Genomic DNA, 12,517 nt, shown 5'->3' with positions numbered 1-12,517 from the left:
TTTAGTAAAGTCCCTTACAAATTGTAAACAAGAACTTAACATAACTCAATTTGGGGATAAACTAGTATAAAGATTGCATTATTCGTGCTCTCTTTTATTACATGTTACATGACCTTTCAACTATCTCTTTAAAAAATGTTTTAGAAGAGTTATATGGATGTGATTTGTAAACCATCGATGACATTACATTTGAGATTAGTTCTTTGCAAAATTTGAGGAATAAATTGTGTACCGTATGGGCTGGTCGTGTGAGATTACTTTGAAGATCTCCAGACGCCTAAGTCATCGGTCATGTGAGATTACTTTGAGAAGATCTCCTAAGATGTGATCGGTCGTCGCTCAGACGTCTCGAGCGATCCTACCTAGTGGGGTCAAATGGATTGTCCATAGGATTCCATCCTAGTCCTTTATACATAATGTGCCAAGTCGTCTGGCTAGCCAGATCGAACACTAATAACATTTGTCACCTAATCATCTAATTAACGTTAACATGTCAATAATAAAAGCGATTTGGCCGTAATTAGGTCAACCCTAATCACAGACCCATGGAGGAAATTATAAATACAAGTAGTCAAGTGTATGGTATTTGGAAATTTTGTCTTGCATTAATTACAATATTTATTACTTTGATTTATTGGGTTGACTTTAGTATCAAAATACTTTTAGCAGGTACCACCTGACCCACTGATGAACAAGAATCGAATGGACAATAACAATTAAGAATTGAGGAATTTCAAAATTGTTTAAATAGATGTTTGACTATTACGATCAAAATAAATTAATTACACATATCAAAAATCACTACGCCTCTAAAGTCAAAATGTCAAGCAATTTAGGATTGTGGTGAAATGTATTAATGTTAAATATAATTGGACTTGTAGAACAGAAAATAATGAAGTTAGAAGGTGTCAAAGCCTACATTTACTCATTGATTTCATCTCACTTATTAAAATTTGATATCAATCATTATTAATAAACGATATTTTATTTTAAAATTTATTTTACAAGATACCAATTAATATTAATTTACATTATATTATGTGATTTATTATTTTAATAACTTTGAATTTTAATAGGTTATTTACGAAAAGTATATTTTTTTAATAATCACTATTTAGCTATTAAAATTATCAAATTTCTAAAAATAAGTGATGATATTTTGATAAAGAAAAAGACATCTACTCTAGAAACTTAAAACAACTATATTTCAATATATTTCTTAATTTAAAATGAAAATTGTTAATTAGATGTTTCTTTTTAGGGTGTCGAACTCTTATTTTTGTCCTTTGATGTTATGCTGGATGATTCACTATTAGAATTCACGGAACTATTCTGAATATGTACAGAAAATATGTATACTTTTACTTTAGTATTTTGATCACAGAAGAAGTTTATTTAAGAAAAAACAATTATATATCTTTGATCTTTACGAAAGAAATTTTCGCGATATATAAATACCGTGTGTTGAGAGAAACGAAGTATATATGGAGAAGGGGAACCGGTACTTTGACACGCCAACCTAATTTGATATTCATTTGACACGTGTCAAATGTATGTTTCTGGGTCTCACGGCAGCGAGGGAAATGGGGACAATTTTGTAACTACATTTTCACACTTTTTCAATTTGAATTTGTGACACCCTTTCAGTTCCGACTTGGTTCTTCGTGGGTGTGGCCATTTCGTTTGCTCTGCTTTAATCGCTTTGCACTTTTTAGGTACGTTTTGCCCTCTTCCCTGCTCATTTGATGGTTTAAATGTGTGCTTCATTCTCCGGCCACCACCGGACCCGAATCCGCCGTCATTTTCGGCGCCGTTGGTGAAATTGCCGCGGCGGCGGCGGTTGGAGGGAAGCAGGCTTTGAAGAGATACTTATCAATCTAGCGAAGGATTAGGTCAAGAGAGTAGAATGGGGATGGTAGCACAAATTACAGGAATACTTTGAAGTTATTTGTCTTTTTATTACATTTTTGTTGTTGTGGCTCATTGAAAAATATATTGCCTTGATTTTTTTTGGAGAATGGTTGATGAAAAAGAGCGTTGAGGATTGTTCACTCCCTTGGTTACCCTAATTTTTCAGGTGCAAAGTTCAGGTACGAGAGTTATCTCGACGATGGATGGGAACAAGGAAAACGGCGATCGTTGACGCGCGTTGAAGTTCGTGACGAAGGCGATCCCCGTCGACGATCTACTGAAAGATAGAACATCTTCAGCGCCCTAGTGGAGCTGTACTCATTTCACTTCAAGTTGAAGAGAGAATACTTTGATCCAATTCTTGAGAGTTGACAAATACACCTTTCTGGCTCGTATTTACATCTCTCACTGGTTTCTTGACCTGTACGCTAACAATCGTGATGCTTGTATGAGAATTCCTCTTGCCGGATCACTCGATTATTACCAAAACAAGATTGCTCATCAGTCTACCACTTATGACAATTATCTGGTATTACTTTTGAACTCAATGAAACCAACTAAACTGTTTGGTATTCTAAATGATTCATTTTATGTACCGTATCTTCACAATGCTCCTAAATGGACTTCCACTGATAATAGGTTGATGATAGAATTACTCGCACTTTCGTTGCGAATATGTATACCATCGTTGACTATATCTACTACTGTCGTGTAATATGACAATCAGACATTAATCCGCGCATAAGATTTTAATTTACATTCATTAGTTGTGTGGTCTAAACCTTTGTTAGAACAATTTCAATTACTAATGCATTTTATCTATTTCAGTTTCTATGAATGGTTTATTGCTTTAATAGTAAATGTTCAAGTGAGGTACCGTTTCAGAGAACGACAACAATTACAAATACTAATTCTCAATCTCTTTTACTCTTACTATATTGTATCAATTGTTTTTACTCTTACCAGCGTGATTTGGAAGCATTCATAATGTGCGGGGTCGTGTTTGCTTGGTGCTGGGTCGACACTCATATAACTTGTTCTCATTAGAGCTGAGCAGCGGTCAAGGTTGGGCCAGATTTGGGCCGACAAGCTAGTCAAACATGATTTGAATTTAACACATAAAAGGGGGCTTCTCCCTGCACCTCCAATAATTTCTCCTGTACTCCCAAAACCTACTTTAATTCCATCTTTGCCCATGGTTAAAAACTGAGTTAATGTTTTTTACCGCAGTGCACCCCCAAAATTTCGTGCCTCACCGTACTGCACCCCCAAAAGCAGATTCTCTGCACCCCTGCACATGGAATCTCTTTGACCTTTATTTTATGCACTCTATGCACTCTCTCCGCAGCACTCTCTGCACCCCCTCCACACACTCTTCATCCCCTTCTCCCCTTCTCCCTCTTTCTCCCTTTTCTCCCACACAGCAACACCCACCTTCTCCCTCTTCTCCCTCTTCTCCCTCTTCTCCCACACAACAACACTCACGCCATCCTTTTCTCTTCTCCACACACCATTGTTCTCCCCAGCGTCGTCGGCAAGCGCGTTTCTTCTCTTCTCGTCGGTTCTCCATTTTTCACGGTACGTGTGTATTTTGATTTTAATTGATTTTAGTTGTAGCTTTGAATGCTGTTGTTTTGTCTTAAACCTGCTTCGGAAATAATGTGGAAGGTGGGTTGTGTTGATGTCTGTGTATTTGAGAGAGGGTTTTCGAGTTTTTTTTTTATTTAGGAAACGGATTATGGAATCCGTTTCCCATGCTTTTTGTTTTTTTTTTCTAAACGGATTGTGAAATCCGTTTGGGTTATTTTTTTTTTAGGAAACGGATTTTGTAATTCGTTTCCTTTTTATTTATTTTTTTCAAAAACGGATTGTGAAATCCGTTTGGTAACTTTTTTTGTTTTTTTTTCTAAACGGATTGTGGAATCCGTTTGGGTAATTTTTTACGACCTCTTCATCGTTGACCTATCAGATTACTATTTGCATCCTTTTTCTACACTTTTCATATTTTATATCTTTTGAAAAATTAAATAACTATTAATTTAAAGAATGTTAATAAATATTGAGGTTAAAAGAAATTAAGAATTTGGTAGAAAAAAAATAAGAAAAAAAATGCATTAATTATAGTTAGTAAGAAAAAAATGTAAAAAAGAAAAGTAAGAAAAAAAAATCAAGTAACAATTTCTTTCTACGTAGTGTTCTTTCTCTGCAGTGGCAACGAGACATATAAGCTTATTATGTATTTGTGAGGTGGTGTATTTAGTAATCACGGATGCATAAAGCAAAAGGATTTTTTTTTAGGAAACGGATTTTGGAATCCGTTTCCTTTTTAATTTTTCTTTTCAAAAACAGATTGTGAAATCCGTTTGGTAACTTCTTTTTTTTTTGGAAACGGATTGTGGAATCTGTTTCGTGTTTATGAAACGGATTACAGAATCCGTTTCATACACTGTGAAACGGATTCCGTAATCTGTTTCATAAAAAAATTTGCAAATTTTTTTATGAAACGAATTACGGAATCCGTTTCACAGTGTTATGAAACGGATTCTGTAATCCGTTTCCCATAAATTTTGATTTTTTTGGAGAAACGGCTTTTGTATTCCGTTTGGTAAAAGTTTGAAACGCGTTATATAGTTTATGAAACGAAAAACAAATTCCGTTTCACTTCACAAGCAAACAGAAAAAAACTTTAGCTAGCACAAGCAAACAGAAAAATACGTTAGCTTCACAAGCACTGGACAAGAAACGAAACGCAACACGAGCACAAAATAGTTGGGGGTGTAGGAGGTTGGTGACGCAGTAAATGAAATTTACTGCGTCCTAACGACTTTCACCCACTCTGATAAATAAGGGTATAAGAGTCTTTTTTGGGGTACAGAAGAAGTGTTGGAGGTGTAGGGAGAAGACCCCCACATAAAATATAAATTCGACGAGGCTTCTTCCTGCACCTCCAAATTTTTTCTGTACCTCCAAAAATTATAGTTTTGACAGTAATAAAATTTTTATCTATCTCGGTGGTTGAAAGAGTTAAAACGCAAAAAAAAAACAAAAAAAAATAATGAAACGGATGTCGAGATCTGTTTCAGGAAAAATGAGAAATGAATTTTGACATCTGTTTCACAAAAGAAAAAAAATGAAACAAATATCGAGATCCGTTTCAGAAAAATGTGAAACGGATCTCGACATCCGTTTCACAAAAAAAAAATTAAAAAAAAATAATGAAATGGATGTCGAGATCTGTTTCAGAAAAATGTAAAACAGGTCTCGACATTCGTTTCACAAAAAAAATAATGAAACGAATGTCAAAATCCGTTTCACATTTTTCTTTCCACCATTAGAGTCAAAACTGTAATTTTTGGAGGTACAAAAAAATGTTTGGGGTGCAGGGAGAAACCCCCAATTCGACCATTTAATAATTCAGGTTAGTCGGATTCGAGTAACTTTGAATACGATTAACAATGGATGGATAATAGGTTATCTGAAGGTTTTATACTCATATAAGATCTCTTTCATCAGGATGCCTCTTCTACTAGCTCCTCCTCTGTATTGCTTAAGACGTCCTCCACATGCATCGTCGAACAAATCTGATGGCCACAACCACTACGAGCAGATTTATAGGAATCCTTTATTGGTACCTCTTCCGTGCCGCGTGCGTCGTTGAATAGATCCAATGGCCACAACCATCGTGAACATGTAATAGATCCACCATAGTCATAGTAGATCGAGTAGTTATTGTTGTCGACGCTCTCCTCCACTGCTCGCTTGTTGTCTCATTTACCCTTCCATCTTTGAGGTTTTCAAACACAACATTGAAGAGGTTGATCTGAGGAACAACGACTCTATGGACGTAAAGTGTATGGCATATTTGGGAGCCTTTCTTCACTTGCACTACTTGAACCTCGCGCACCCTAACCTAGGCCAGTTGACGCAGAGGTGGGGCGATGGTCTTGGCTAGTGTTATTTTGTCTCGTGTGGAAGAAGAAAATCAAATAAGAAGGGAATCAATGCCTCTGCTGAAGTTATAGTGTTGTGCGATGAAAAGGATGGATGAAAAGACCTATGCACATTGAAGAATATCAAATGAGACAAGTATTTGTAAATTTTAATTTAACTTCTGAGTCTGACCATCAAAATTCGTCTGTACCCGTATTTTATATTTAATATAATCGAAATTTGATTGAAACCGATTCACTAATTTGACTTTTTGAGTTTTCCAGTTTTTGACAAATGCAAATATTGAGGTCGCTCAACGAGACCCTCAACCTTAAGCTGAAGATTTCTAACGAATTATCCAATCAAGTATCAACATTAGAGATGACAAAATGGGACTAGCCTGACGGGCCATTCGCCAACCCAAGAAAAAAAAACAGGTTAGGTCGGCCATTTCAACCTACCAATCCAAAATAGCCCAACCCGTAAAATCTGTCAACCTATAGAGCAGTCTGTGAGTTAAACTAAGCTAACCCACAACCCGCTCTTAAGAAAAAACTCATGTGTTGCATATTGGACATGTGTAGAGTATGAGATTGAATTAGGTTTGTTAACTAAATAAAGACAAAACCCACACATACACAAAGGCAAACCACAGTGAGAAACTGTGAGCCACCACTAGTGCGTACACGGTTCCCACAACGAGCAGCAACGACCACTACTGCGAGCAGCAACCACCACTATGATACAATGGAACACGATGGAGAGCAAGATGGGGAGATGAGGCGCACAATGACGACAACCATCACCTCGATGCAAGGGAGAACAAGATGGTGAGATGTGACGCACAACAAAAGTAACCACCATACTTCCCTTCCATCAACCTTCATTCCTTCCCATTTCGAGAACCATTATTTCCTTCCCTCCTACTTCACATGACATTTCTCCCACTTCAAATGACTTCGATGACGCTTCTCGTTCTCTCTAATGACCATGGACTTGCTTCAACTTCCACAACATACAAATGGTGGTTGATTTCTAGTTATGATATATTTTTGGATTAGGGTTTTTGTAGATTGAGATTTTTTGAATTGGGTTTTTACATATTGGGAATTTTGTAGATCGGGATTTTTTGGATTGAGATTTTTATGGATTGAGGTTTGTTTGGATTAAGATTTTAGGATTTTTGTGGTGTTCGTTTCCTTTCTCCTTTGATGTTGTGTTTATTTTGCTTCTCACCCTCTCTCTTTTAAAAACTCTTATATCTTTATATTTAAATGTTGGTATAATTAATCGTATAGTACCGAGTTTGGGGCTAATGTGTCAAATAGGTACCCGATTTTAAAAAAGTGTTAATTGCATCCCAACTTTTGAAAATTGCTTCAATTAGGTCCCTTTCAGACATAGTTGACTAACGCGGTTAGTCAACGTGTCACTTGTCAATCTGTGATTTTTTTGATCTGAAATAATAAATTTGGTCTGAAATTGAGAGAAACATTATAAATATCAGTACTTAATTTTGTAAAAATATTTATATTTAATTAATTTTAATCTTATAAAAAATGGATTACAAAAATATTTTAATTATTAAAAAAAAATTGGGACAAAATTGAATCAGATATACATATTTAGGTACTAAATTAAAACAAAAAGACATATATGAGGACTAAATCGAAATCAACATAATGACATCTGATAGTGATACTGACACGTGGCATTACAATGCCACGTGGCACTAACAATGCCACGTGGCACACACAGGGACTTGACACGTGACATTTTTTTTATTTTTAAAAAAAAGTTAAAAAAATTTTAAAAATTAAAAAAAAATTATTTAAAAAAAAAATAAAAAAAACCCTCAGATTAACACGTGGCACGTTGACTAACAGTGTTAGTCAACTTTGTCTGAAAGGAACCTAATTGAAACAATTTTTAAAAGTTGGGATGCAATTGACACTTTTTAAAACCGGGTACCTATTTGACACACTAACCCCAAACTGACTACTATACGAGTAATTAAACCTTAAATGTTTCATTTTTTAATATTGTTTGATTTATTTTTAATTCAAATACTTTTATACTATCATATTAATGTTTAATACTTTAATAAATATACAATAGAATTTTCTATTTCAAATAAAAATTCATTATAAATATAAATTGTTTTTTATTTTATTTTTTAATATTTAAAATTGAATTTTCCAATCGTACTCTCTATTTTATACATATAATAGCCATGTTAAACTTTTATTAACGAAACTTATAACACAAATTATTTATTATTTGCTTAAACCATTCATGAATAAGCAACAAAATTATCAATTTAAATCTGAAAGAATTTTATATTTCTAATACATTATAATATAATAAAACAATTTCTTTATTTTTCTCACTTATTAAAATTCTTTATCTGATACACCACACCGATTAATACTAATTTATATTATATTATGTGATTTATTATTTTTATAAATTTTAATTTTAATAGGTTATTTACAAAAAAGATATAATTTTTTAATAATCATTATTTAGTTTTTATTAATTATCAAAATTCTAAAACAAGTGACGACATTTTGTTAAAAAGAAAAGAGAGAAAAAACATCAACTTACCAACTTGAAATTACAATATTCCATTATATTTCTTAATTTAAAATGAATTGTTAATTAGTAGTTTCGTTTCAGAGTGCGAACTCTTATTTTTGTTTTTGGATGATTCATCGTTACAATTCATGGAATTCTGAATATGTAAAGAAAACAGGTGTACTTGTGTAGTTAATAATTTGCTTTAGTATTTTGATTATATAAGAAGTTCATTTTAGAATATTATATATATATATATATATATATATATATATATATATATTATCTTTTTATGGAAAGAAATGTGATATCTTTTTATCTTTTTATTTAACGTGTTGAGAGAAGCGAAGTATATATTAAAAAAAATATTTTATTTACCTTATTCTTAGTTGCAAACTTATATCTTTATATTTGAATGTTTCATCTCTAAATATTATTTCATTTATGTTTAATTTAAATTCTTTTATATTATCATATCAATCTATAATACTTTAAATATACAATAAAATTTTATATGTCAAATAAAATTTAATTATAAATATAAACTGTTGTTTATTTTATTTTTCAATATTTAAAATAAAATTTTTCAATCATACTCTATTTTATCCATGCTAAATAAACTTTTATTAACAAAACTTACAAAAAATTATTTATTATATACTCAAACCAATAATCAACAAAATTATCATTTTAAATATAAAATAATTTTATATTTCTAATACATTGTAAAATAATAATTTTATTTTTTTATTTTTTTAATAACATTTGTATTGTTTAAACCATTTTAATAAATTTGAAAACAAAAATATATCCAAATTAAAAAATAATTTTGCATGTTTCTAAAGAATATCCTTATTCCTTAAAATTTGATATCAACCATTATTAATAAAGATATCTTAGTTTAAACTTTATTTTACAGCGGACCAATTGATATTACATTAGTAATAAAGATATCTTAGTTTAAACTTTATTTTACAGCGGACCGATTGATATTACATTATATTGTGTGATTTATTATTTTAATAGGTTATTTACAAAAAATAAATATAATTTTTCAATAACCTTTATTTAGTTTTTATTAGTTATCAAATTTCTAAAATAAGTGATGATATTTTGGTAAAAAAGAAAAATAACATCTCTTCTAACCACTTAGAATAACAATATTTTAATATATTTCTTAATTTAAAATGAATTATTAATTAGATGTTTCCTTTTAGGGTTTCGAACTCTTTTGTTTTTTATGTTATGTTGGACGATTCATTATTAGAATTCACGGATTTCTGAATATGCAAAGAAAATAGGTATACTTATATAGTTAATAATTTACTTTAGTATTTTGATTATAGAAGAATTTTATTTTAGAAAAAATATTATATATATCTTTTATCTTTTTATTTTTATAGAATACGCGTGTTGAGAGAGGCGAAGTATATATGTAGAAGAAGAGAAAGATCAAAGAGTTGCTCCATTAATTTCCAATCGTGGGGCAGTGATAAACTGAGTAACAATCTCAATTCTATCTCCAAATGAAACCCTAATCGACTCGTTTTTCCGATCTCGATAGCGCAATTCTTCTACGCTCGTCTTCGCTCTTCAACTGTAAGTTCACTTTCCCCATTTTCTTCACTCCCTCTCGATCCACCAATCACCTTCATGCATCTCTTCAATTTCTCATTTCAATTCGTAATTTTCTGTTCTTCTTTCTATTTTCCCCCAAAATTAATCTCAAATCTCACATATAAATCTCGAATTGTTCACTCCCTCGGTTACCCTAATTTTTCAGGTGCAAAGATCCGGCACGAGCGTTACCTCGACGATGGATGGGAACAAGGACGACGCGTTGAAATGTTTGAGAATCGGTAAAGAGGCGTTAGAAAACGGCGATCGTTCACGCGCGTTGAAGTTCGTGACGAAGGCGCGCCGCCTCGACCCCACGCTCCCCGTCGACGATCTACTGTCCACGATAGAGGCGGACGCAGGGGATAAGTCTCCTGCCAAAGAGGCAGCGGCGGAACGTACCGTGCCCCCCGATCAGCCTTCTCTCCGGCGAAGGGCGGCCGCTACCTCGGCGGCCACGGCGGGGTCGTCCTCGTCCTCTTCGGCCACGTATACCGAAGAGCAAGTTTCAATTATCAGAGAAATTAAGAGGAAGAAAAACTTTTATGAGATATTGGGATTAGAGAAAAGTTGCACTGTTGAGGATGTGAGGAAATCTTATAGGAAACTGTCCCTTAAGGTTCATCCGGACAAGAACAAAGCCCCTGGCGCTGAGGAAGCATTCAAGGCTGTGTCAAAGGCGTTTCAGTGCCTTAGCAATGAAGAGAGTAGGAGAAAGTATGATGTTTCCGGTGAAGATGAATCGATTTACGAGCAACGTGCCGCGAGGCCAGCTGCTAGGGGTTATAATGGTTACTATGAGGCTGATGTTGATGCTGAGGAGATATTTAGGAACTTCTTCTTTGGAGGAATGGCCCCTGCAGCCAATTTTGGAGGATTCAGTTTTGGACCAGCTGGTTTCAACGGCTTCAATGCTCATAGGCCTGCTGAACACGCTTCTGGTGGGTTTAATGTTCGTGCTTTAATTCAGTTGCTGCCGGTGCTACTGATTTTGCTACTAAACTTTTTGCCTTCGTCGGATCCCTTGTACTCGCTGTCGAAGAGCTATCCTTATGAGCATCGTTTAACTACACCAAAGGGTGTTAACTATTATGTCAAGTCTACAAAGTTTGTTCAGGAGTATCCGCCTGAGAGCGAAGAACGAGCAACTCTTGAAGAAAGGGTGGAGAGGGATTACTTTAGCGTTCTTCGGCAGAATTGTCATTTCGAGTTGCAGCGCCGCCAATGGGGGTATATCCGGGAAACACCGCACTGCGATATGCTGCGGAAGTTTGAGTCGGTGAATTGATAAGTGGAATCATAATCCTTATTTTAATTATTGTCTTACCTTTTGATGTAGATGCAACAGCTATTTTACTTGTTTGTGATATTATAGAATGTACAATTTATTTTTTTCACTTTGATATTAGTGAAGCAAGTTCACAATAAGCCAGCTTCTTTGTTGGAATTGTTCTCTCAAATTTCATCAACTATCTCCCTAATGAATTTTTTGTTTACTTGCTGAAATCATTGGCTCAATTTTGTACTTACGTTTGTCTTTTGATTGGAGTGTATTCCATGCTAAGTGGTACGCTGAGTGGCAGAGTAAATCTGTAAGTATTAATTTGCTATAATTCCTTGATTATTCGGTTGATTTTATTGCTACTAGGTGACAACTTTTACATATTACGTTAATGCTTTAGCTTAATATAGTAGGATGAATGGGAGAAGATAATGGGCGAACAATAGATAAGCATATGACTGGAGATGGCAAAAAGAGGAAGCAAAGATCGAGAGGGATTAGTTTAACGCTTCCATGATTTTACATCATCATCAAAAGGAAATAGTGTTTAGAGGGTGCTAAACGCTTGCTGAAGCAGAATTATGTGGAGTTATTGATGTCATTAATGAACATACACGATGGAAGTGTATACTCTGAAGCATGATTTTTGGACACAAACACTCAATTAAAAATGATCTTTTATTGTCATGCCTTATCACTTGATCACGTTCAATTTCACTTCTTTTAATTCCTTGATACTTGATAAGCGGAAGCTCTTTGATTGAGGTAGTAGTGGAGGCATAGTTGGGTGGCTAAAAAGATTTGACAAATGAGAGTCGAAGGTCTATGGCCATCAGGAACCATCTATGATATGATCTATTATAGCTTATCTATCATCATGGATATTAAATTTCACGTTTCTTAGGGACTTGGTTTTCACCTTTGTTAGGGTCTGCATGATTGAGGAGAGCCAGAACTAGGACTAGCAAAGTTTATTAATGTAGTGTCTTTTTTCATTGGATTATGTTAGTCCGTCTCCTTTTCAAATTCATCAGGGTCAGAAGATAATAGCCATTTTTTGTTTGGTAGTGTGTCAACTTATGGCCAACTTATTTTGATGGCGGTTTGGCTTGCCACTTTTGACTTCACATTTGATGAAGAATGTCGTGTGTTTGTAATGTGTCCTGAGTTGTGACATAAGTACTTAACAAGAGGCATAAA

At 34.0% G+C, this 12,517-nt stretch overlaps 1 protein-coding gene and 1 long non-coding RNA gene across 3 annotated transcripts; both read left to right on the top strand.

Moving 5' to 3' along the window:
- Positions 1 to 1,569: 1,569 nt before the first annotated feature.
- On the top strand, positions 1,570 to 6,050 carry LOC114162998. 2 transcript variants are annotated; one of them, XR_003599340.1, is made up of 4 exons: positions 1,570 to 1,715; positions 2,078 to 2,440; positions 2,878 to 3,489; positions 5,425 to 6,050. It is a non-coding gene; the product is annotated as an uncharacterized LOC114162998 (long non-coding RNA). The 2 variants fall into 2 exon arrangements; XR_003599339.1 differs by lacking the exons at positions 2,878 to 3,489; positions 5,425 to 6,050 and having other exon boundaries at positions 1,581 to 1,715; positions 2,078 to 2,674.
- A 3,773-nt stretch (positions 6,051 to 9,823) lies between these two features.
- Positions 9,824 to 11,541, top strand: LOC114164134 (chaperone protein dnaJ 49-like). Its single transcript, XM_028048669.1, has 2 exons — positions 9,824 to 10,017; positions 10,202 to 11,541. Exon 2 carries the CDS (start codon positions 10,235 to 10,237, stop codon positions 11,321 to 11,323), a length of 1,089 nt encoding a protein of 362 aa, XP_027904470.1. The 5' UTR covers positions 9,824 to 10,017; positions 10,202 to 10,234; the 3' UTR covers positions 11,324 to 11,541.
- Positions 11,542 to 12,517: the final 976 nt, after the last annotated feature.

Source organism: Vigna unguiculata, chromosome 9 (assembly GCF_004118075.2).
Source record: "Vigna unguiculata cultivar IT97K-499-35 chromosome 9, ASM411807v1, whole genome shotgun sequence".
Lineage (NCBI taxonomy): Eukaryota > Viridiplantae > Streptophyta > Magnoliopsida > Fabales > Fabaceae > Vigna > Vigna unguiculata.
Note: the sequence above shows the minus strand (reverse complement) of the source record. Positions and strands in the feature narration are given on the sequence as shown.

Excerpts from the sequence above, each read along its gene's own strand:
- LOC114164134 (XM_028048669.1), top strand. The coding sequence starts at position 10,235 with ATGGATGGGAACAAGGACGACGCGTTGAAATGTTTGAGAATCGGTAAA.